At 45.3% G+C, this 19,360-nt stretch overlaps 3 protein-coding genes and 1 pseudogene across 4 annotated transcripts; 1 reads left to right on the forward strand and 3 right to left on the reverse strand.

Annotated features, from left to right (window-relative positions):
* LOC8054234 (yrdC domain-containing protein, mitochondrial) lies at positions 29–3,677 on the forward strand. The gene is made up of 5 exons (XM_002465642.2): positions 29–191; positions 2,021–2,242; positions 2,617–2,792; positions 2,885–3,176; positions 3,313–3,677. Exons 1-5 carry the CDS (start codon positions 112–114, stop codon positions 3,368–3,370), a joined length of 828 nt encoding a protein of 275 aa, XP_002465687.1. The 5' UTR covers positions 29–111; the 3' UTR covers positions 3,371–3,677.
* On the reverse strand, positions 4,365–7,632 carry LOC8081875 (annotated as a pseudogene).
* LOC8054235 (pentatricopeptide repeat-containing protein At2g16880) lies at positions 12,396–16,903 on the reverse strand. Of its 2 annotated transcripts, none has more exons than XM_002468276.2 (3): positions 13,946–16,903; positions 13,169–13,370; positions 12,396–12,697 (listed from the first exon to the last, which is right to left on the reverse strand). In XM_002468276.2, the coding sequence occupies exon 1, from the start codon at positions 16,351–16,353 to the stop codon at positions 13,969–13,971; it is 2,385 nt and encodes a 794-aa protein (XP_002468321.1). In that variant the 5' UTR covers positions 16,354–16,903; the 3' UTR covers positions 12,396–12,697; positions 13,169–13,370; positions 13,946–13,968. The 2 variants fall into 2 exon arrangements, with proteins under 2 accessions (XP_002468321.1, XP_021320238.1); XM_021464563.1 differs by having other exon boundaries at positions 13,494–16,903.
* Positions 17,059–19,313, reverse strand: LOC8054236. The gene is made up of 5 exons (XM_002468277.2): positions 19,012–19,313; positions 17,902–18,046; positions 17,745–17,815; positions 17,453–17,656; positions 17,059–17,347 (listed from the first exon to the last, which is right to left on the reverse strand). Exons 1-5 carry the CDS (start codon positions 19,258–19,260, stop codon positions 17,315–17,317), a joined length of 702 nt encoding a protein of 233 aa, XP_002468322.1. The 5' UTR covers positions 19,261–19,313; the 3' UTR covers positions 17,059–17,314.

Below are 19,360 nucleotides of genomic sequence, written 5' to 3' on the forward strand. Positions count from 1 at the left end.
CAGGCCGAACTCGTTTGACCCCACCTAGACCTCTTGTTAGTTGTTACCTCCTGCTCCGCTACTCCTCCCGTCTTCCGGCGGCCCCGGGGAAAGGAAGAGGGGAGAGGGGAGATGAAGGCGTGCGCGAAGGCGGCGGGGGAGAGACTACCGCTGGTCCGTGCTCCGTCAACCAGTCAGCCTCTGGCTCGGAGGTATTATTATCTCTCTCTGTCCTCTGGTCAATTTTCCTTCGCTTGCTCCCTAATCGTTCGATGCCCTCGTTTCATAATCTTGATATGCTATAAGCATTATCAGTTATTTAACTACATATATATATAGAAACAAATTGACATGTAGTAGGAGTGTATCCATCAAGCATGACCTGTTCTAGTGCGCATAAGCATGCCACTGCCCGTGCCCAGTACAGGAGCCAGAGTATTGTGTCACCGGGATCAGGCGCTGGGCTTCACAGTCTAACATACTGTAATATATATTTTTTGTTTCCTTAGAAGGGTGATTTGATCGTTTCACAATTGAAATCGGAAAGTTCATCGGGTTGAGCTGGCTCTGACAATTACATTAGCTCTGCCACTGCCACAAATTGGCGCGTTAGTATCGTTACTGGGTTGCCAAACTTTATTTAACAGTTAAATTACTATGGTATGTTTTTATGCTCCTTTGTATGTGTGTGAGAATGGAAAATACAAAATGCATGAACAGTTGCATTCCCTCCCAACTACCTGGATACAAACCATGTGATGGCAAGTGATTCTTTTGTATTTGAACATCACTGTATCTGTAAAGTACCCACCAGTAGCAGCTAGCGCCGTCCCTGAGACTTTGGTGGCCTGGGGCAAATCAAAGGTGGCCCTAAGACAATTTTTTTTTGTGCCGAGTACAAATCAAACTTTTAGCACACTGCACGAACATGAATCATTAGTGATAGGGAACTAAACCTGTTATTTTTAATAAATAAAGATATTTCATTGAGCTGTTTTCAAATTCTCAGTCCATTCTTCAAATCCCTGTTCATTTCGCTGAAATTTGGCTTATGCTGATTTGTTGTGAGAGGAAAACGTTGTTCCTTAAGTAATGCTGAGGAACAGGGCATAGTTTTAGATTCCAAAGGCAAAAGAAAGAAAAAAATTCTTAACAAGTCTATAATTCAGGATCTTTTTGATAGAATATGTGACTATGTGTATCAATTCATTTGCTCGTATCTTTCCACATCAAGATAAATGCTTTATACACATGTTACTTACCACATTATAATATAAGAGATGAAAGCAAGGAATAAATTCACATGAATTTGATGTTTTGGTACACACTGAAGTCATTAGTATATATTAGAGCCTGTCTTGAGTACACATTTGACTATTTGAGTTTTCAGTGGTAACAGAGTCTAGGCTAGACAACATTTCAGCAGAGAGCAATGAATGGATATCATGAATCATGATATGAGAAGCTTATAAGCATTAAGATATGAGTTGAGGGGGGTTAGTGCTGGAACGCAAAAGGCTGCACCATGGCCAAAGGTGCAGAAACAAAACAATCCAAATTAGTGTGCTTGTATTTTGTATTTGTAAACAAATAATACTAGCTCAGGTCCCAGTGGCCCCGCTTTCCCTGCCGTTGCGCTTGGGCACCTTGGCCTGGCAGTAGTACCTTTATGCTGATTGAGCTTCTTGTTACCCCCATGATACCGACTTCATATCATTATTAGTATAGATTGGGTCTGTTGATTGATATTCTGTGTATCTTTAGTCACGAGAAAATTGGGATTTTAGGTTTCTTGGTTTGCCAGTGAACTGTAGACACAAACAGTATTGAAAAATTGTGGGCATGATGAATCTTCATCCTCAGTTTCTAAATTATGTCACATATTGCTACTGAAATAAAATATTCCATGAAAAGTATTTGCTTGAGAATTATGTTTTTCATGGAGACTCTTTTTTAGTGCACTCTGCACTGGACAACTATTTGTTTCTTTTATCGGCATTACTACATGCATGCTAACACGGTGACACATTTCTATGTTCAGCTTTGTTAAGGTAAGCAGATTACCCTCTCAACATGAGACGAAGTGTCAAGTATCCTGCTCAGTTAGGGTGTCAGAAAACACAGCTCGCAGAATATATGCCACAGCAGAAAACATTTTCCCGGCAATGAAAGATCATGTCTTGAAAGCAACTGATGCAATCAACAGAGGAGAAGTGATTGCGGTGCCCACTGATACCATATACGGGTTTGCGTGTGATGCCTGGTTAGTGTTTTCTTCATTCCCCTAGTCCCATAGGAATTTTAATGCTTATATGCCTTGCCCTATGTTAGGACAAAATACAGTTATACAGCAATATTCTGTAGCACAGTGAGTCCAAAGTTCCTTCATAATAATTGCAGGATCAAGTAATGAGGAATCTGTACCCATAAAATTTGGTGAGAGGAAACACACACAAACATTTCATATATCTCTTTTAGTTACTTTCTGATTCTGCTTTTATCCCCAACTAGAAATTAGGACCGATTCATCCTTTCAAGTCTCAAGATGAGAATTTCATTTAGGAGTTTCTTTGGCCGTGTTTCATTTTTTGTATTCTTTATTTATGTTTTGGTTTCTTAAAACACTCTTCATGACAGCTCTGCGGGAGCAGTTAATCGTATTTATGAGATCAAAGGGCGTATACAAACACGGCCTCTGGCAATTTGTGTTGCTGATGTCTCAGACATATCACGGTTTGCTTTAGTGGACCACTTGCCACATGGCTTGCTTGATAGTCTACTTCCTGGGCCTGTCACTGTTGTTCTAAAACGAGGTCAGTTACCACACTGTTTTTCTTAGTTTTATGTAACATCTGTCTTAAGCAGGCTGTGGTGTTGATCATAGTATTCATTTGTTTACATTTAGGTGAAAACAGCATATTAGAGAGATCACTTAATCCTGGCTTGGATAGCATTGGAGTTCGTGTGCCGGATCTGGATTTCATACGATCCATTGCTCGTGGCGCTGGAAGTGCACTTGCACTTACCAGCGCCAACTTAAGCGGACAGCCTAGTAGTGTCAGTGTCAAAGATTTTGAGGGTTTATGGCCACATTGTTCATGTGTCTTTGATGGTGGAGTACTTCCTTCTGGGCGTGCTGGTTCAACAATTGTTGATCTAATAACACCAGGAGTCTACAAGATATTGAGAGATGGAAGGTAAGCGGTACTAGTCATATCAATTCCTTAAAACTTTAATGAAATGCCCTCATCAAATTGAGCGATGGAAGCATGAAACTGTTTCTACCACAATGTTTAGACTGAATAATCTTTGACACCAAGTGCAAAATCGCAGCTCAAGGAAGGAAACAGCAGCTGTGCTTGGCAAGTTTGGCTTTGTTGAAGCTTCGTGACGACTTGGTGCTTTAAGAAAGTTGGCACGATCAAAGAGTTGCTTTCTTATCCATAGCATCTCCTGTTTAATTAGTGATGTATATCGGAGCTTTTTTTTTTTGCTGTTTGTGCTTTTCTTTTACAATCTTCAAACGTACTGTTGTAATGTGAATGCGATCTTGAGTAGAATAGCAGAGTTCACATTATTTAAGCTGTGTAGAGTGTGACATGGGTTTGTTTTTTAGCAAATGATGCAACTAGGTTGGGGACTTTGGATGTGTTGTGGACGAAAATTTGGCATTTTTTGTGCCTGCGCTTTTCGCCCAATTCTGCTTGTTGGCTTCTAGATGACGTCAACTGTTTACATAACTTACTAAAACGAACAGTGGTCATAATCGTGACTCGTGAGTTGAGATGATGACATCTCAAAGAATAAACTCTCTCTGGAATTTCCTTAGGGATAATTAGGAGTTTTATTTTTACTTTTGCTAGGGCGCTAATGTTCTTTTGTTTTGTCACTATTCGTTCTAGCTGATTATGGTTGAAAAAATTAATTGCTCCGATGGAGATCTTTGCAACACCGAACACAAATGTTCTACCTAATGAAGCAAAAGTCTAGCTCCATAGTTATATGAGAGTACGTACATGCCGTTGTTTGTGGTTTTCAGTTTACAGTCTTTGAACTTATTCTTGTGACTTGATGTTGAGTCGAATAGCAGAATGATGTAGATTTGTTTTGATGCAAATGAAGCAACCAGGCTGGGAACTCTTTATGTTCTGTGCACACGACAGGAAATGTAAGAGAATCGGAGTTTTTCCTCGAGTCTCATTTCAGTGAAAAAAAAATGCATTATTATAAGAAAAATAAGCATCAGAATGGCGACAGAGGCAGTTAACGTTGACCTGAAGCCAAAGCCAAAGGGGGGATGATAAGCTTTAAGGAAAAAAAAAAGGAAAAGGGCGATAAGCTGAAGCATGGAACATTTTACTTTGGAATCTTGGAGAGTAGGATTAAAAATGGTCTTTTCCTTTGCTTTCCATTGCAATTTTCCAAGGTGAAAACTGATGATACACACGAATGACTAAGCTTCTATCTAAGCTTTCACAGTTCTGACGGGCAGCAGGTAATTAACTGGTAATGATCCAGTGCCCTGACTGAAATCTTACATTACACCTAGCAACTGAAGAATAAGAATAGCCCGGCTGGTCTAGACCTGCATGTCAATGAAGTAGTGCTCACTGCCTGAGCCCAGCTCCACCTTGACGCTCCGGGAGATGGAGCTGTTGAGCGCGGGGTGGCTGACGGTGACCTTGTACTCGCCGTGGACGAGGTCGGCCTCGAAGTAGCCCTGCGCGTCCGTGGCGCCGGCCCGCGGGCTCGCCCGCCACTCGGCGATGAGGCGGTCCACGACGTCCCCCTGCGGCAGGTTCTTGAAGTTGTTGTCGGTGAGGCACATGACGTAGCACCCCTGCGGCTGCCACGCCGACCAGATGACGATCCCCTGCACCGCCGGGTGCGCGTACGCCTCCCGCAGCACCTCCTCCAGGTGCTGCGCCTGCGACGGGCCTGGGGCGACGTCGACCTCGGTGAGCCAGACGGGGATGCCGGCCTGCGCCAGTGTGTCGAGCGCGGCGCGCATGTAGGGGATGTTGGGCTTGGTGAAGTGGCCCTCGAGGCCGATGGCCATGCCGGCGCCGTTCTCCGGGTAGGCGGCGATGATCTGCTGCAGGCGCTGCAGGTACCTGGCCGGCAGCGCGGCCATGTCTCCCGGCTGCTCCAGCGTGTTGTACTCGTTCAAGAACATGAGCGCGGAGCCGGTGTCCAGCAGGCGCGCGGCGGCGTAGAAGGCGGTGGACGCGTCCCAGCCGAAGCGTCCCTCGTAGAAGTTGAAGTGCAGGTTCTCGTTGACCACGTCCCAGCCGATGACCTGGCCGGCGTAGCGCGACATGACGGAGCGGATCCGCCGCGACGCCGCCGCCAGCAGCTGCGGGTAGGGAAGCGACTGCACCCACCCGGGCTGCTGGCTCGGCTGGTCCCAGAACACGTTGTGGCCGCGCACGGCGATGCCGTTGGACTTGGCGAACGCCATCATGGCGTCCGGGACCGTGTAGTCCTCGCGCCCCGGCGCCGGCTCCGTGCTGTACCACTTCATCTCGTTCTCGAAGGTGGCCACCGCGAAGCGGGACGCGAACCACGTCTGGTACGCCGAGTTGGTGAGAATGTACCGGCTCACGGCCGCGCCCAGCGGGAAGTTGGTCCGGACCGCGTCCAGGGACACCGCCGCGCCTTCCAGCGGATTCCCCGCGGAGTCCGTCGCCTGAAGCCTCACCGTCTTCTTGCGCGCCGCCACCACGGACTGGGCACGGTGCGCCGTCCACTCGTCCTTGGAGAAGGGCTTCAGCGACACGCTGTCCACCCACAGGTCCACCGTAGCGTTGCTCTGCAGGGACGGACACACGATCATGTGAAATTTGCGAAGCCAACGAACTAATGAATCTTATTACTGAATCCTACCTCGAAGTAGAGCTCGGCCGGACCCGAAGACGCGGCGGTGAGGCCGCCCTTGAGCATGGACCAGCAACCGGCCTTGGCGACGACGCCGCCGGCGTGGACGAAGTCACCGACGGTCTTGACGACGGCCCGCACGTCGGCGCTTGCGTCGCTGACCTGCAACCACGCTGTAACCAGCCGGGGCGACGACGGAGCTGATCAGTAACATTTCAGTCCCGAAAGGAATCGGAAACCACACGCGGCGAGGGCGATCCATCGTTACCGGAGAGGGTGTAGTGCGTGTCGCCCTGCAGGTACACCTTCTGGCTGACGCTCTGGTACGCCCGCGTCCGGTTGAGCGCGACGGCGAACCCGTTGCCCGCCGCCGACTTGCTCTCCGCGATGCTGCCGTAGCCAAAGGTGGACCAGCCCCGGAGGCCCGCGCTGAAGTCGGCGTTGCGGAGGATGCCGCCGCCGTACTGCGGCTCCAGCGGCTCCGGCAGGCACTGCAGCACGCGACCATCATTACTTTTTTTTTTCGTTAATTTGATTTTAATCGATCAATTTGAATTTTGGCGGATGCAGCTGTGCAAGTTTCCCATCGGAATCCTTAACGAAGGGATGTTCCTTTGATCTTGGCAATAAGCAGATGCTTTGCTTTGCTGGTATAACTAGAAACATGCATGCGTGTACCTGAGATTATCAGACAATCGATCGCTCTAACGATGGTTTTAGCTTACTTGTGCAGCATGCCACGTGGACCAAATCTTTTAAATTTGGGGAAGTGTTGTAGTCTAAAAAATGCTAGATGACGTCGTTTGTGTTTTTTTGTCGAGCTTGGCGTGGCTTATATGACACGTAAACACACACACACTTGACATCGACGGACACAGCTACGCCGGCGCCGGCGCCGCCGTCGTGCATGGCACTGAAAAGCATATAACGTACGTACGGGAAAATTAACATAGGGGACGACGGGAATTCCATCTTAAGCAGTATTAGCTCACAACGGGAACGAATTGCGTGCGGTGGGGTGGATTATCGTGCAGCCCGTGACAAAAGGCAGCCAATTGGCGGCAATGATTATATATTATTTTGCTAAACTAAGCTCGAATGCCGGCCGGTGAAGCTTCTGCTGGACCACGAATGTGTCCTGCCCAGATGGGTTATGGGCAGGTGAAACTGCGAAAGCAACAGGACACACACACACACACACAGGAGCGGAGCAGGGGACTTGCCTCGATGCTTGCAGAGTAATCGTATGGGAGAGATTTCACCATGCAGCCTGCACAGACGGAGAACGAACCAGCAAAGTAAGCAGCAATGTCAGTTATAGTTACAGGCCAAGTTTCTCAGAGAATGCAATGGCAGAGCAGTGAGAGGAATGAACCAGAGGCTTGGTCTACGAGTAACCTTACCTTGCAGGAGAGCAATCCATCCGAGCCAGAAGGCGAGTTTATCCACCAGACCGTTAACTTTGGTCATCTTAGCTTGTCTCAGCAGGCACCCACAATCTGCAGCAAATTAGCATCAATAACGCGCCTGTCTAGGCAATATGGCGGCGACATGCATGCTGGTAGTTCTAGAGAGCAACAGAGCTCTAGCAATGGACAATGGCGCAGCATGCACAGTACCCCGCCTGCGTACAGAAGCCAGTGCAAGGTGGTTGTGCTGAGGCGGTGAAGAAGAAGAAGAAGAAGGCGAGGAAGAAGACGGCCGGCGGACCCAGCGGGGCCTGTTAGCTACTCCGAGGTTTGTTGTGCGAGCCTGTGCTCAGGTGAAGAGAGAGTGCAGTTCGGGACCACGGAATGAGAGACATGACCTTTGCGTGGCCTCCCCAATCCCCATTTATAGGCGACGGCGGCGGGCGAACACCCCCGCGAGCGGCCCTGGGATATCCGTTGGCACTTGCTTGCCGGCCGCGGTCACCTACGCCCACGGGAGAGCTTCCCGCGAGGGCCACCCAAAGACAAAGAGTGAGTGCCCGCCCGGGCCTTTGACTTCATTTGCCGCGGCGCGCACACACTTGCCGCCGCCCTCTGCGTATTCTACTCGCAACTGTGGTGGCCGTGGCTCGGCAGACGGTACGAGAAATTTTATGGACCTGACCCTTTTAGCGTCACATGTATTGGCACCAGTGGCGGATCTAGGAGGGGGGATAAAGGGGAGCTAAATAGTGAACATTTAGAATTAAAGATAAAAAGATTAATAATATTTTAAGGCTACTTAATACTAATTTAATGAACAAATCAGACTTATTTTGGATCCGCCCGTGATTGGCACGACGTTACATGACATTTTGGATGTAGAAAACGTTATCACGCTAGTAGTGTTCTGTCACGCCACTGAAAATAGCGTGACAAGACAAAAAAAATTAAAAATTATAACTCTTTAATACAATGTCAGATAAAAATGAAATTTATACGAAGACTGTAGCTCTTGATGAGATCTACAACTTTATAGTTTTGAGTTTCTTTGTTTGAGAATGTTAAGATTCTAAAAAACAGTATAAAATTTCAGGAGCATAATAATTGTGTACTAGTAGGTCTTGTCGGATTAGAAAAATAATATATTTTTTTGTATATTGTCAAATAAAAATACTTTTTACATTAAAGTTGTAAGCTCTACAACTTTGGAGTTTTCAGTTTTGACATTTGAGATCATTAAGATGCTCAAAAATTAATATAAAATTTTAGGAGCATAATAACCATGTACTAGTGCTTATCGTACTGTTGTCAAATAAAGATACTTTTTATACCAAAGTTTTAAAATGTATTTTTGTATGACATCAAATAAAAAAATATATGATTTTTCTAAAAAGATAAGCTTGGTACATGATTAATATGCTCTTAAATATTATTTTTTTATCTTAACTATCTCAAATAAAAAACCTTAAAACTAAAAGGCACAGTTAATCTCATAGTTAGCTATAACTTTAATATAAAATGTATCTTATTTGGCACCGAGTATGAAAAAGTATAATTTTAGTAAGGCGACAAGACCTAGCGCATGATTAATATGTTGCTAAAACTTTCTATTAATTTATAGAGTATGTTAATGACCTCAAATATGAAAACTCAAAACTATAAACTTATAGATATCATTAAGGACTACAACTTTGATATAAAATATATCTTCAATTGACATCATACAAAAATGAAATTATTTTTGTAATGCGACAACTAGTATGTGATTATTATGCTGCTGAAATTTATATTATTTTTTTAGTATCTTAACGATCTCAAATGTAAAAGTAAAAAACTACAAAGTTGTAGAGCTATTGAGAGCTACAACTTTGATATAAAAAGTATCTTCATTTGACAACATACGGAAATTTATGCCCCTGAAATTTTATATTATCTTTTTAGCATCGTTCTTAGATGAAAAAAACTCAAAACTACAAAGTTGTAGATCTCATCAAGAGCTACAAAATTTATCTTCATCCGACGTCGTATCAAAAAGTTATAATTTTTTAAAGGTTATGTCTTGTCATGCTACTCCTAGTCATGTGATAGCTTTTTCTACATTGGAAACACCATCTAAGATAGATGTTGCCGCACCAATACATGTAGCGTGACACTTTATTTGGTTGCCCCAGCAACACTGGCGCGACTAAAAAGGTCATATTTGCAAAATAAAATTTAGAGCGATTGTTATTGAAATATTAAATAAAAGGGATTAAAAAATAAAAATATTCCGAGGCCGGTTGGGTGTTTCATGTTTGGTATCCCCCTGCAACTGCAAGCAAGGTGACCGGGCCGGCACGCACGAAAGGCCTTCTCGTCTGTGCATTGGTTCACTGACTGCAACAGCCACGCGTTCTCAGGCTCAGCGACTGAACTTCTCCTGGATGGAGGCATTAGTTCTCAGCCACTGAACTAGTGAACTTCACCTGGAGGCAGCCATTGCATGCATGGTTTTCAGCGACCAGGGGGGTCCAGGCCCCAGGGTGCCCGGGCTGCAACTCGGGCGCGGCCTAAAAATTCCTTTAACAGTTCCTTTGTTCAAACAAGATAATCTATAAAAATATAGATTTCGTCCTATCTAATTTGCCCTAAAAATAGAGTGCACTATTTTTAGCCCTCCTCTTTGAGATGTTTCTGGATCCACTACTGTCAGCGACTGAACTTCTTTCTCCTGGGAACCGGTTCGGTGCACCATATCTTCTGGTTCTGTTAAAGGCCACGCATTTGGGAGGGATCTGATAATACTGGTTTAGGTGATCTGCAGTGCATGAACAACCGACGTCAGAATTGATTAGCAGAATCGTTGTGTGCTAGCTAACCAGAGCCGGCTGTGCAGTGGCTCATTGTTGGATGCATGCATGTGATTATGTGAACCAGAGCCGGCTTTGGCAACTGGCAGCTCAAAGGGCCCAACGAGTTCATGTCATGTTTTTTTTTTTATGTATGTAACTATGTATATAGGATATAAAAGAATACACATATGTGGTACACCAGGGATTCGGAACAGATCCTGGTTCCTCCACCATGCGAATGCGATGGCCGTATATACCAAAAGTCGAAGCTGAACCCCACAAGCTTCTCTTTACCTGTGCACGGGCGATCGCCCAAAACTTCTCTAGAGGAAAGAACCGCCATCATCATGTGAATGTTGGGGGTCATATTCAGGATCTGCCAGCAGTTTTAACTTATACGACTAGCTTTTCGCTCGTGCAAGACTACTCGTGACTCGTGACCACAGCACGCACAGATGGCATCATACTTGCCTGGGGGAGTAATGCGTAAAAGGACAAAGAATGTAGCAGTTAGTAACACTGAGTGCAGCGCAGCGAAGGAATGAGGGTCCTACTGTGGCCTGTCCATCGCCACTTACCGTTCCTTGGAGGGCAAATAAGTGAAAAAAAAGGTAAATATTCTTCATCTCTTTGCCTACCTTGCTCGGGTAAACGTAGATGCCAAACTTGATGCTCAGTTGAAAATGAAACAAACAGTACTTGATGTGACTATGTGGTATCTATTTTTTTTAGTTTGTCTTTTTGTTCATTTTCAAATGTCTAGAAAGAGCGTCATTCAGAAGACATGAAAACAGATGCTGTGTGACACGGTGGCCGCGTCATACTGACGAAAACGTAGACTATAGGAAGTTCAGAGCTTGGCAGTTGGTGGCTCCTGCATGCTGCCCGGTGTATATGCTCTTCACTATAACAGAATCTTTCCTCCGCAACAGTCAAGAGCATCCTCAAGTCCAAAATAACAAGTATCATTTCCAGTTCATATGAATAAACATGGATGACCTTTTACCATAAGAATAAACAGGGATGACCTTTTATCATAAAATGGTATACAGGTACAACATAAACAGGCATGGCCTTTTACCATAAGAATAAACAGAGATGCCACCACCTACCTCAAGTCCTCAAGATGCTCGAGGATGGCTCCCTGTTCTTTTTTTTTTACACAGAATATAGCTTCCAAGTAGGAAAACATGTCACCATCTATCCAGATGATATGATGGCAACCCCACCAGATCGATCTCACCAACGAGGCGCCACTCACCATAGATTCATTGGCTGACAGAATTGGAATATTCACAAGTCACAAGAACGGTGTATATAGTAAACTTAGCCGGGAAGCGGCCAGCAATGCGCAACCAACGGAAGGTAACAGGGGAGTAGGGGACGAGCAGGAGCTTACAGCGGGAACCATCCCCTTGCATGGATCGAGCAGGAGCAACCAACCAGCGCCGGCGCAGGATGGAGACGGCAGTGTCCTATGCTTGGCTCCCTTCTCCATAAGGAACGAAAAATGTTAAACGCATCTTTCTACCAAACAGACTATTCATCCTTGTTTAGGCATAAAAAATGGAGTATGCTGATTTTTTGTTGGATGCCTGCGTTCGTACTGTGTCGGCACTTGCACGGTTGGACCTGACATGCTTGCTGTTCCTGTTGCAATTCCTAGTTGTTTTTTTTGCAGGGAATTTTAACTAGGTTGCGCTTTTGATGCTTGCAAACAAGACAATTTTATACTGCAGAGTAACAAGATATGCAACATCAGAACGGCTGGTTGCAGACTAAACTGATTCTGTACGTATTGTTCTTGCAGGCGGCACTGCAGCAGCGGGTAGATACGACCCGTTGAAGTGCAAAATTCCATGTGGTAACACAGATTGAAACGAGGATTTCAACGGGAGTAAAATGGGAACAGTGAAATTACAGTATTATCAAGTGGCAAGGATCTAGAGTAAGCAAACCAGAAACTCTCACAGTTTTTCAATGGCGGACCCAGGATTTAACGAAGACGGCCAAAATTTAATAGCATAAGTTTGGTCCGAAAGATCAACTCTCATATCAGTTCATTGAATTGTGCAACATGAGCACAAGAAAAATAACATGTCCTCTGCCGTGTTTTCAGAAGAAACAAGAGCATATCGCTCGTACCTAACATAATGAACAGTAAATAAGTTCACTAAAGAGTGTCACAAAATCATTTTATGCTTTGCTTAAGTGCCTGCCAGGTAAGTATCTTACAAGCAGCAATGCCATCGAGAGAGTTACTGACCAAACTGTCTATGCCAAACTAAGGCCAATGAAACCAAAGAATGACAATAAGTAGTCATATTATTGAGTATAATTCACTATTGTCTGTTTGATGTAGCAAAATGTTTCAGCAGTACCAAATAAAATAAGTTAAAAAAAATAACTCTCTAACCACAAAGAATAGGCAACCTATGTACACCTACATAGGGCGAATGCCCAAGGGGCATCAAAAGTGCTGCTAACCAAATGGGCGATGAATGGCCAACTAGTCAACATCGGAAGCAGAGCTAAGAGAGTAGTCTGCTTGCCACCGAGCTTCTCCAAAAAGCATTGTCCTGGTTTCAGTTAAGCGAACTGTAGAGGAAAAACAAAGGTCCATCATGAGCTAAATGTTTTTTTTTCTTTTTAGTATCATGCATGTAAATTAGGAACTCATTACCAAAGAAACTCAGTTGTACAGTGCTAGGCCTTAGATAAGTGGAGAGTGACATTAATAAAAAATTCGGAAATGGCAATATCTATACACAATTTAAAATGAATGCAAATGGCAAAGTATTGATTTCTTTCTAAAAAAAGAACAGAAAAAAATGATTTTCAGATAACAAAATCGCTATCTAAGACTGATGTTGAGTCTACGAACTATCAGAGCCAACTGTGTAGCAACATTGTCTATATTCTCACAAACTATCAGAGTTAATTACTCCAGTAAGGCAGTAAAAATAACTACATGTCTCCATCTCAAAATAAAATAAAATACTACATGTCCCATATCTTAAGTCATGGTAGTAACTACTGTTACACACAGGAGTAACAGCAGATCAATACCTGTGCTGGTTTTGCCATTTAGTGCTGACCACCGAGCTTCTCGATCTCCAAATAACCCTCTCTTTTCAATGAACCGAGAAAATTGGTCAATCGCAGCTGCTGCTTCTGACATTGAGTTTGATTGCCATGGTTACAGAAAATTGAGAAGTTGACCTTTCTGCATGGTTTGACCTGTATGATTCTTGAGGATCAAGTGCAGCAGCTACAAAGGCAAAGAAATCAGTAATGTTAGATAGATATGAACTGAAAGCAACATTAGAAATTTAGAATGGATGCAAAGAAACATTTATTGAACAAAAAATTCAGATCAGTACATGGTTGTTACCTGCATGAATAAGTGTTTCATTGAGAAGCTATCGAACTCTTTTACTGATTACTTCAGCAGTTCAGCTACCCTCTTATGAAGGTATCCTTTACCATGCTTACCATTTCTTAATTTACCACTTATTCTCATTATGTGCCTGTATCATGTTTGGAAGGAACACAGTGTGTGTGCTGAGCTCCAGGGTGTTTTCTTCTACCTCTAGCTGCTGGTGTAAGTGAGGGAAGCTTAGCAGCTTACCTGAGCTTGGATTGTAAGGGCCAACATACAACATCACGTGAGAAGTGTTTAAAGAATATATTTTGAGGGGCATGCTAAATTTTAGCAAATTTCCAAATTCGAATTGTTGCTACTGTTATTCTTACATTTAATATAATCCAAGGACCAGCTAATATGCCTAGTCAGTATATGACCAACTGATAAGTTATGGCAAAACCATGGACTATGTCACATACCACAGCAGCAAACCCATCATATCCTATCCAGCTGCATGTGTTTGCCTCTTTTGCCTTTTGATAAGGCCTTCCATCAAAGTGATATAGGTTGAACTGTCAACAGACATGCCCTTTTGCATCATCTCATCCAAAACAGCCTTAGCTTCTTTCAGTTGCCCACCAACGCAGAGTTCCTTTACAGATTTATTATAGCTCTCCTGATCACCACCTTTTGCATTTCCACCAGATTCACAGTCAGATTTAACCTCTGGGTCCTTCCCTGTCTTCACTTCCTCCGCAGAAGATTTAATTAAAGGATAAGAAAATCTTTCAGATAATTTCCCACTCTCATCTAATTTATGGAGCATATTCTGTGCTTCCTCTGATCTCCCTGCCTCAGATAGTGCAGACAACACAACATTGTATGTAAATGCATCAGGTTGCAAGCCTCTGGCCTCCATGTCAGCAAAGAAATGCAAAGCTGTATCAACATCTCCGTCTTTGCACAAAGCTTGAATTAAGGTGTTATATGTGATAACATCAACCTTCTTCCCTTTCTCTGCCCATGACTCAAAAAGCTTGATCGCTTTCTCAAGCTTGCCATGCAGACAAAGCCCATTCATTAAAGTGTTGCAGGTAACAACATCTGGCTTAAAATAATTCTCCAGCATCTTGTTGTGGAACTGGAAAGCTTTCTCCAAGTCCCCTTCCTTACAGTAAGCATGAATGATGATATTGTAGGTAGTGTCGTCTGGTACCAACCCCTTCTTCATCAGCTCATTCAATTTGTCAATCGCCTCTGTCAACTTCCCTATTGTACAAAGCCCTTTGATCAATGTGTTGTAAGTATAAATACTTGGTGTTAACTTCCTCTTAGACATTTCATCCCACAGATACAGAGCAGGCTCTGGTTTATTCTCCTTAAAGTAGGCTGCCATCACTGTACCATAGCTGACTTCATCAGGTACAAAACCCCTCTGCGGCGGTGAACGCAAGAGCTCTTCAGCCTCTTCATAACGCTTCTCTTTGCATAGGTTATATAGCAAAGTGTTTAGGGTGAAAGTGTCCATTTTGAGTCCACTCCTCACCATCTCATCCATCAACACAAATGCTTTGGCAACATTCCTGGCTTTGCAGTATGCATCAATCAATGTATTGTATGTAATCACATCTGGTGCCAATCCCTCCTCTGTCATCATTTTCAGACGCCCCAACGCCTCTTCCAATTGCCCCTCCCTGCAGAGCCCCTTCACAACAATGTTATGTGTGACCAAACTTGACTTCACCCCTTTGTCACGCATTTCCTCGAGCAGATTCAGTGCATCAGAAGAGCGCTGATACTTGAAGCATGCATCGACAAGCGTATTGTAGGTGACTACGTCAGGCGATACTATGCTGAGATGCTCCATCTCATCCTTCAGCTTAAATGCCTCGTCCACCTTCCCTGCCTGGCACAGCCCTGCAGCGAGCACATTGTATGTCCACAGGTCAGGCTCAAAACCGAATGCTGTCATGGCCTCCACGACATTGGTCGCCTGCTTGATCCACCCAAGCCTCGCGTACGCTGAAACGAGGGTATTATAGGTGGCCCTGGTGGGCGCAATACCCTCCTTCTTCATCCTAGCCAGCAGGGTCCGCGCCTCACCGAGCATGCCCTTGCGACAATGAGCCTTGAGGAGGGTGTTGTAGGTGACGACGTCGGGGGAGAGGCCGAAACCCTGCATTGTGGAGAGCGTGGAAAGGGCGTCGGCGAGGGTGCCCTTGGAGCAGTGGGTGTGCACCAGGAGGTTGAAGGTGTAGTGATTGGGGTGGAGCCGCAGCGCGATGAGGGAGCGGAAGACATCAAGAGAGGCCTGCGGCGAGGTGGACGGACTGCGCGCGAGTGCGGAGAGCACGGCGTTGGCTGCCTGGAGGGAGGGGCGGACGTGCCCGCGGCGGCGAAATGAGTGGAGGAGTTGTGCAGCGAGGTGGGGGAGGCGTAGGCGGGCGTAGGCGGAGAGCGCGGCGTCAGCGAGCGCACTCGTGGGGAGGCTGGCGAGGAGGTGGCGGTGGAGGTGGCGCAGCGGGTCGAGCGGGACGAAGTCGAGGAGGAGCGGGAGGAGGTTGCGGTAGGGGAGCATGGGGAGGAGCGGGAGTAGGGAGGGGAGGCAGGACGGCGGGGAGACGAGGCGGCGGTAGGAGAGGAGAGTGTGCGGAGAGGCGAGCGCTGGGTTGGCGGCGGCAAGGGCGATCACTTGCGGGTGGTGCGAGGGGGAGAGGCGCGGGAGGTACGGGGCCAGGAGGGTGTCCATGGGCGGCGGCGAGGGCTGGCGGGAGGCGGAGACAAGCGCGTCAGCCACAGCCGAGACAAGAGCTGATTCCGGGTCGGGAGCGGGGCCGGATGCGGCCGCCGGCGAGACGGAGGCGGAGGTGAAAGGTGTGGTGTCCATGGGGACGGGCGGCGGCGTTGCTTGACGGCGCGGCAGGCGGAGGGAAGAGGAAGAATCGAAGAAGAAGAAAGGGCCAGTGGAGACAAGGACTTGGTGGGCTTAATGGAAGCCCATCCGAGCACGAGCTAAAGCGGGGTTGCAGTTCGTTGGCGGGCCGCTGACCTCCTTGTCGTGAGCCCAATTATAAAACGTTTTAACTTTTCTAGATATTATTATTGTTTTTACATGACTTTTCTAGATTACTGTATATCTAGTATATAGATATATTATATGTCTAAAAATTCAGGTATTAAAAAAACAAAACTTCTTATAATTTGAAATGGAGGAGTATCATTCATTCATGTGCCTGTCTTCTGCGTAACGAAAAGAGAACCAAGAATGGGCATGAATGGGCAGGGAGATGATACAAGACGCACACAGCTTGTTATCTATGCAGTATGGAACATATGGAAGGAGCATTATAGAAGAGTTTTCGACAATAAATCACAAACGCCGGCACAGGTAGCAAGCATAATCCAACAAAACATATCTTGCTATATGATATGGCACAAGGAAATGTTCATGTAAATATCTAAAAACTGCAAAGTGCAGGATTTTCCTTCTTCGCTTAGATACTGGGACCCCTTAGGGTCCATGTAAATTGTTGTATCTCCCAAATTTCTTCTTAATGCAATGGCAATGATCTGCAATGAATTTCCAAAAGAGTTTGATGCCAAATCACGTTATGGAATTTTACTACACAAGTAAAATGAAAATGAACGCTGGCATATCCAGTGCTACATTCTGTCAGTTAGATCAAAATTTTCAGTGCAGCATAGTACATGCAGAGCTACATTCTCTCAATTAAAACTTTCAGTGCACCTCTATCTACTCATGTTAGTGGGCGCTCAGAACAGGGCACCAGGATAACTGGACTTGGAGATAAGCGTACGCAGCTCCATTGATCTGGTGCATCATCAGCTCATTGCCTTCGCAGCTCCCAAGCTTTTTCCTCCTGCACAAGAAAAGAATGGAACAGCGATACAATATGCACACCAATAACATCAAATTAGTTGCAATTGGAACAATAAATTACAGACATGTTGATACCAAAACTTACCTTCATTTGTCTAGCAACAGAAGGAAGCCATTTCTCTCCCCTAATCTTCTTCAGTTCCTGCACCCTTTCTTCCTCTCTCTTGGCTTTTGCCTTTGCTGCAGCTTCTCTCGCTTCCAATCTAGCCAATGATCTCTCAGATGCTTTCTTTGCAGAAACAACTATGTCACTGCCGTCGACAACAACAGACCGGAGCATATGCCTGAACTGAAACAAAGATCGGAGTAAGACCAGGAGAAATAATGACTGAAAACTTCAAGCATAGAGTAAACTAAAGCAATAATTGATGCCCAACCTTCTTTGATTTCTCATCGACCTCCTCCCCAGGCACAATTCTTGGTCTCTTGAGTTGCACGTGCAGTTTATCTGGAAATATGCGCTACACTTGAGTTTGTTTTGACTTTTGACACAGACCACAATGATAGAATTTAAGAAGACTGTTTCTCACTTACCCGTAGAATCCATGCTAATACCAGGTGGCGCTTTTTTAAATAACTTTATTCCTCCTCCTGTTTCTGTGGGGTCTACTAAGTTCAAGCACGGAGCTTTGACTATTTCAAGGTTTTTCTCTAACATATCATCCAACATGTTTCTTACCTGCAATGAAAAATTTGAAGGTTGTAAGATAAAAAAAATGTAAAAGCAAAGTATTTAGACAAAAGCATAGGTGAGGTGTATTAAGCATGAGACAAGGAGAATCGCAAAAAAAGAAAGCAAGGAAACTAGGAGTGAGGACCTGATAAGCTCATTGAATGGAAATGGCCAAATGGGCATGCCATAGGTGACAGTTCCACATCAAACATTGTGCAACTGCTGCCTAGTTGGGTTGAACATTAGGTCTGCCAGGTTGGATCATGACTTAACTAACATGGGGAAAAGATTCATTGAAGCAAAGAATGCATATATATGTTATATGTATATCAGATAGTCGATGGAATTCACTGATTTCACCACCAAGGGCAAGCATGAGGCATGAACGTAGCGGAAAACATGTCCAACTTCTAATAACCACTCCATTCATGATGAGGAAAACAGACAGAGTACCATTGTTCTTCCCGAAGGAATAAACCTTGCATTTCACCTTTACACTTTCCAGCCTCTGGATTCCTCTATCTTGAATTTGTTTATTTTGATCACTCTAAAGTCTACACTCTAAATAACGGAAAAATTTGTTCTCTCTGCTATGTATGTCTTTGAGACACACAACAAGCCCAAAGCTACATCTTGGAAGGGCAATACAGCACTCCATTGACATGAATTCAGTTAATATAAGAGAGAACCGTATCATTTACCGTGGTGGTATTCAAGCACGTGACTTGTGCTCTTGCCCCGAGTAGCATTTATCACTACAGCCGATTTTAAATACGGAGACAAAGTGTTCTCATGAGCCCACAATTTTATTCCGGAAGTCCCAATTTAGAAAATGGTGGCATCAATTCCTCCACCGAGCAAAAGAATGGAGGTTTCACGAATCAATAAGCCCCCGGGAAGGCGGGAACCAAAATCAGCAAATGATTTATCTGACTAACGACGAAGGAAGGAGAAGGAGCAAACAAAGTTACCTTGATCTGGTACAGCTTAAGCCCAGGACCCTGTGGTTTCCCCTCATGCGGCTCTTCCAGCTCCACGCCGTTGTTCACCTCGCCGCTGCCGCCAGAGGCTGCCTTCGCCACGCCGTTGGACGAAGGGACGCTGAATCCAACGGAGGCGATGGAGTCAATGGCCGCCTTCCACGCGGCGTCCCCATCATCTTCGCTGCTGCTCCCGCCGCCGCTCGCTGCCGGGCTCCCGCCGCCGCCGCCGCCGCCCATTCTATTGCTCTGCTGCTACTCGAGCAGACTGAACTGGACTCGTTCGGCCGGTGCCACTTCCGGCTCCTCTCTGGGCCGCTAGTGGGCTTTGTTGTAGGCG

The sequence above is a fragment of the Sorghum bicolor genome, chromosome 1 (genome assembly GCF_000003195.3).
Source record: "Sorghum bicolor cultivar BTx623 chromosome 1, Sorghum_bicolor_NCBIv3, whole genome shotgun sequence".
NCBI classification, from domain to species: Eukaryota; Viridiplantae; Streptophyta; class Magnoliopsida; order Poales; family Poaceae; genus Sorghum; species Sorghum bicolor.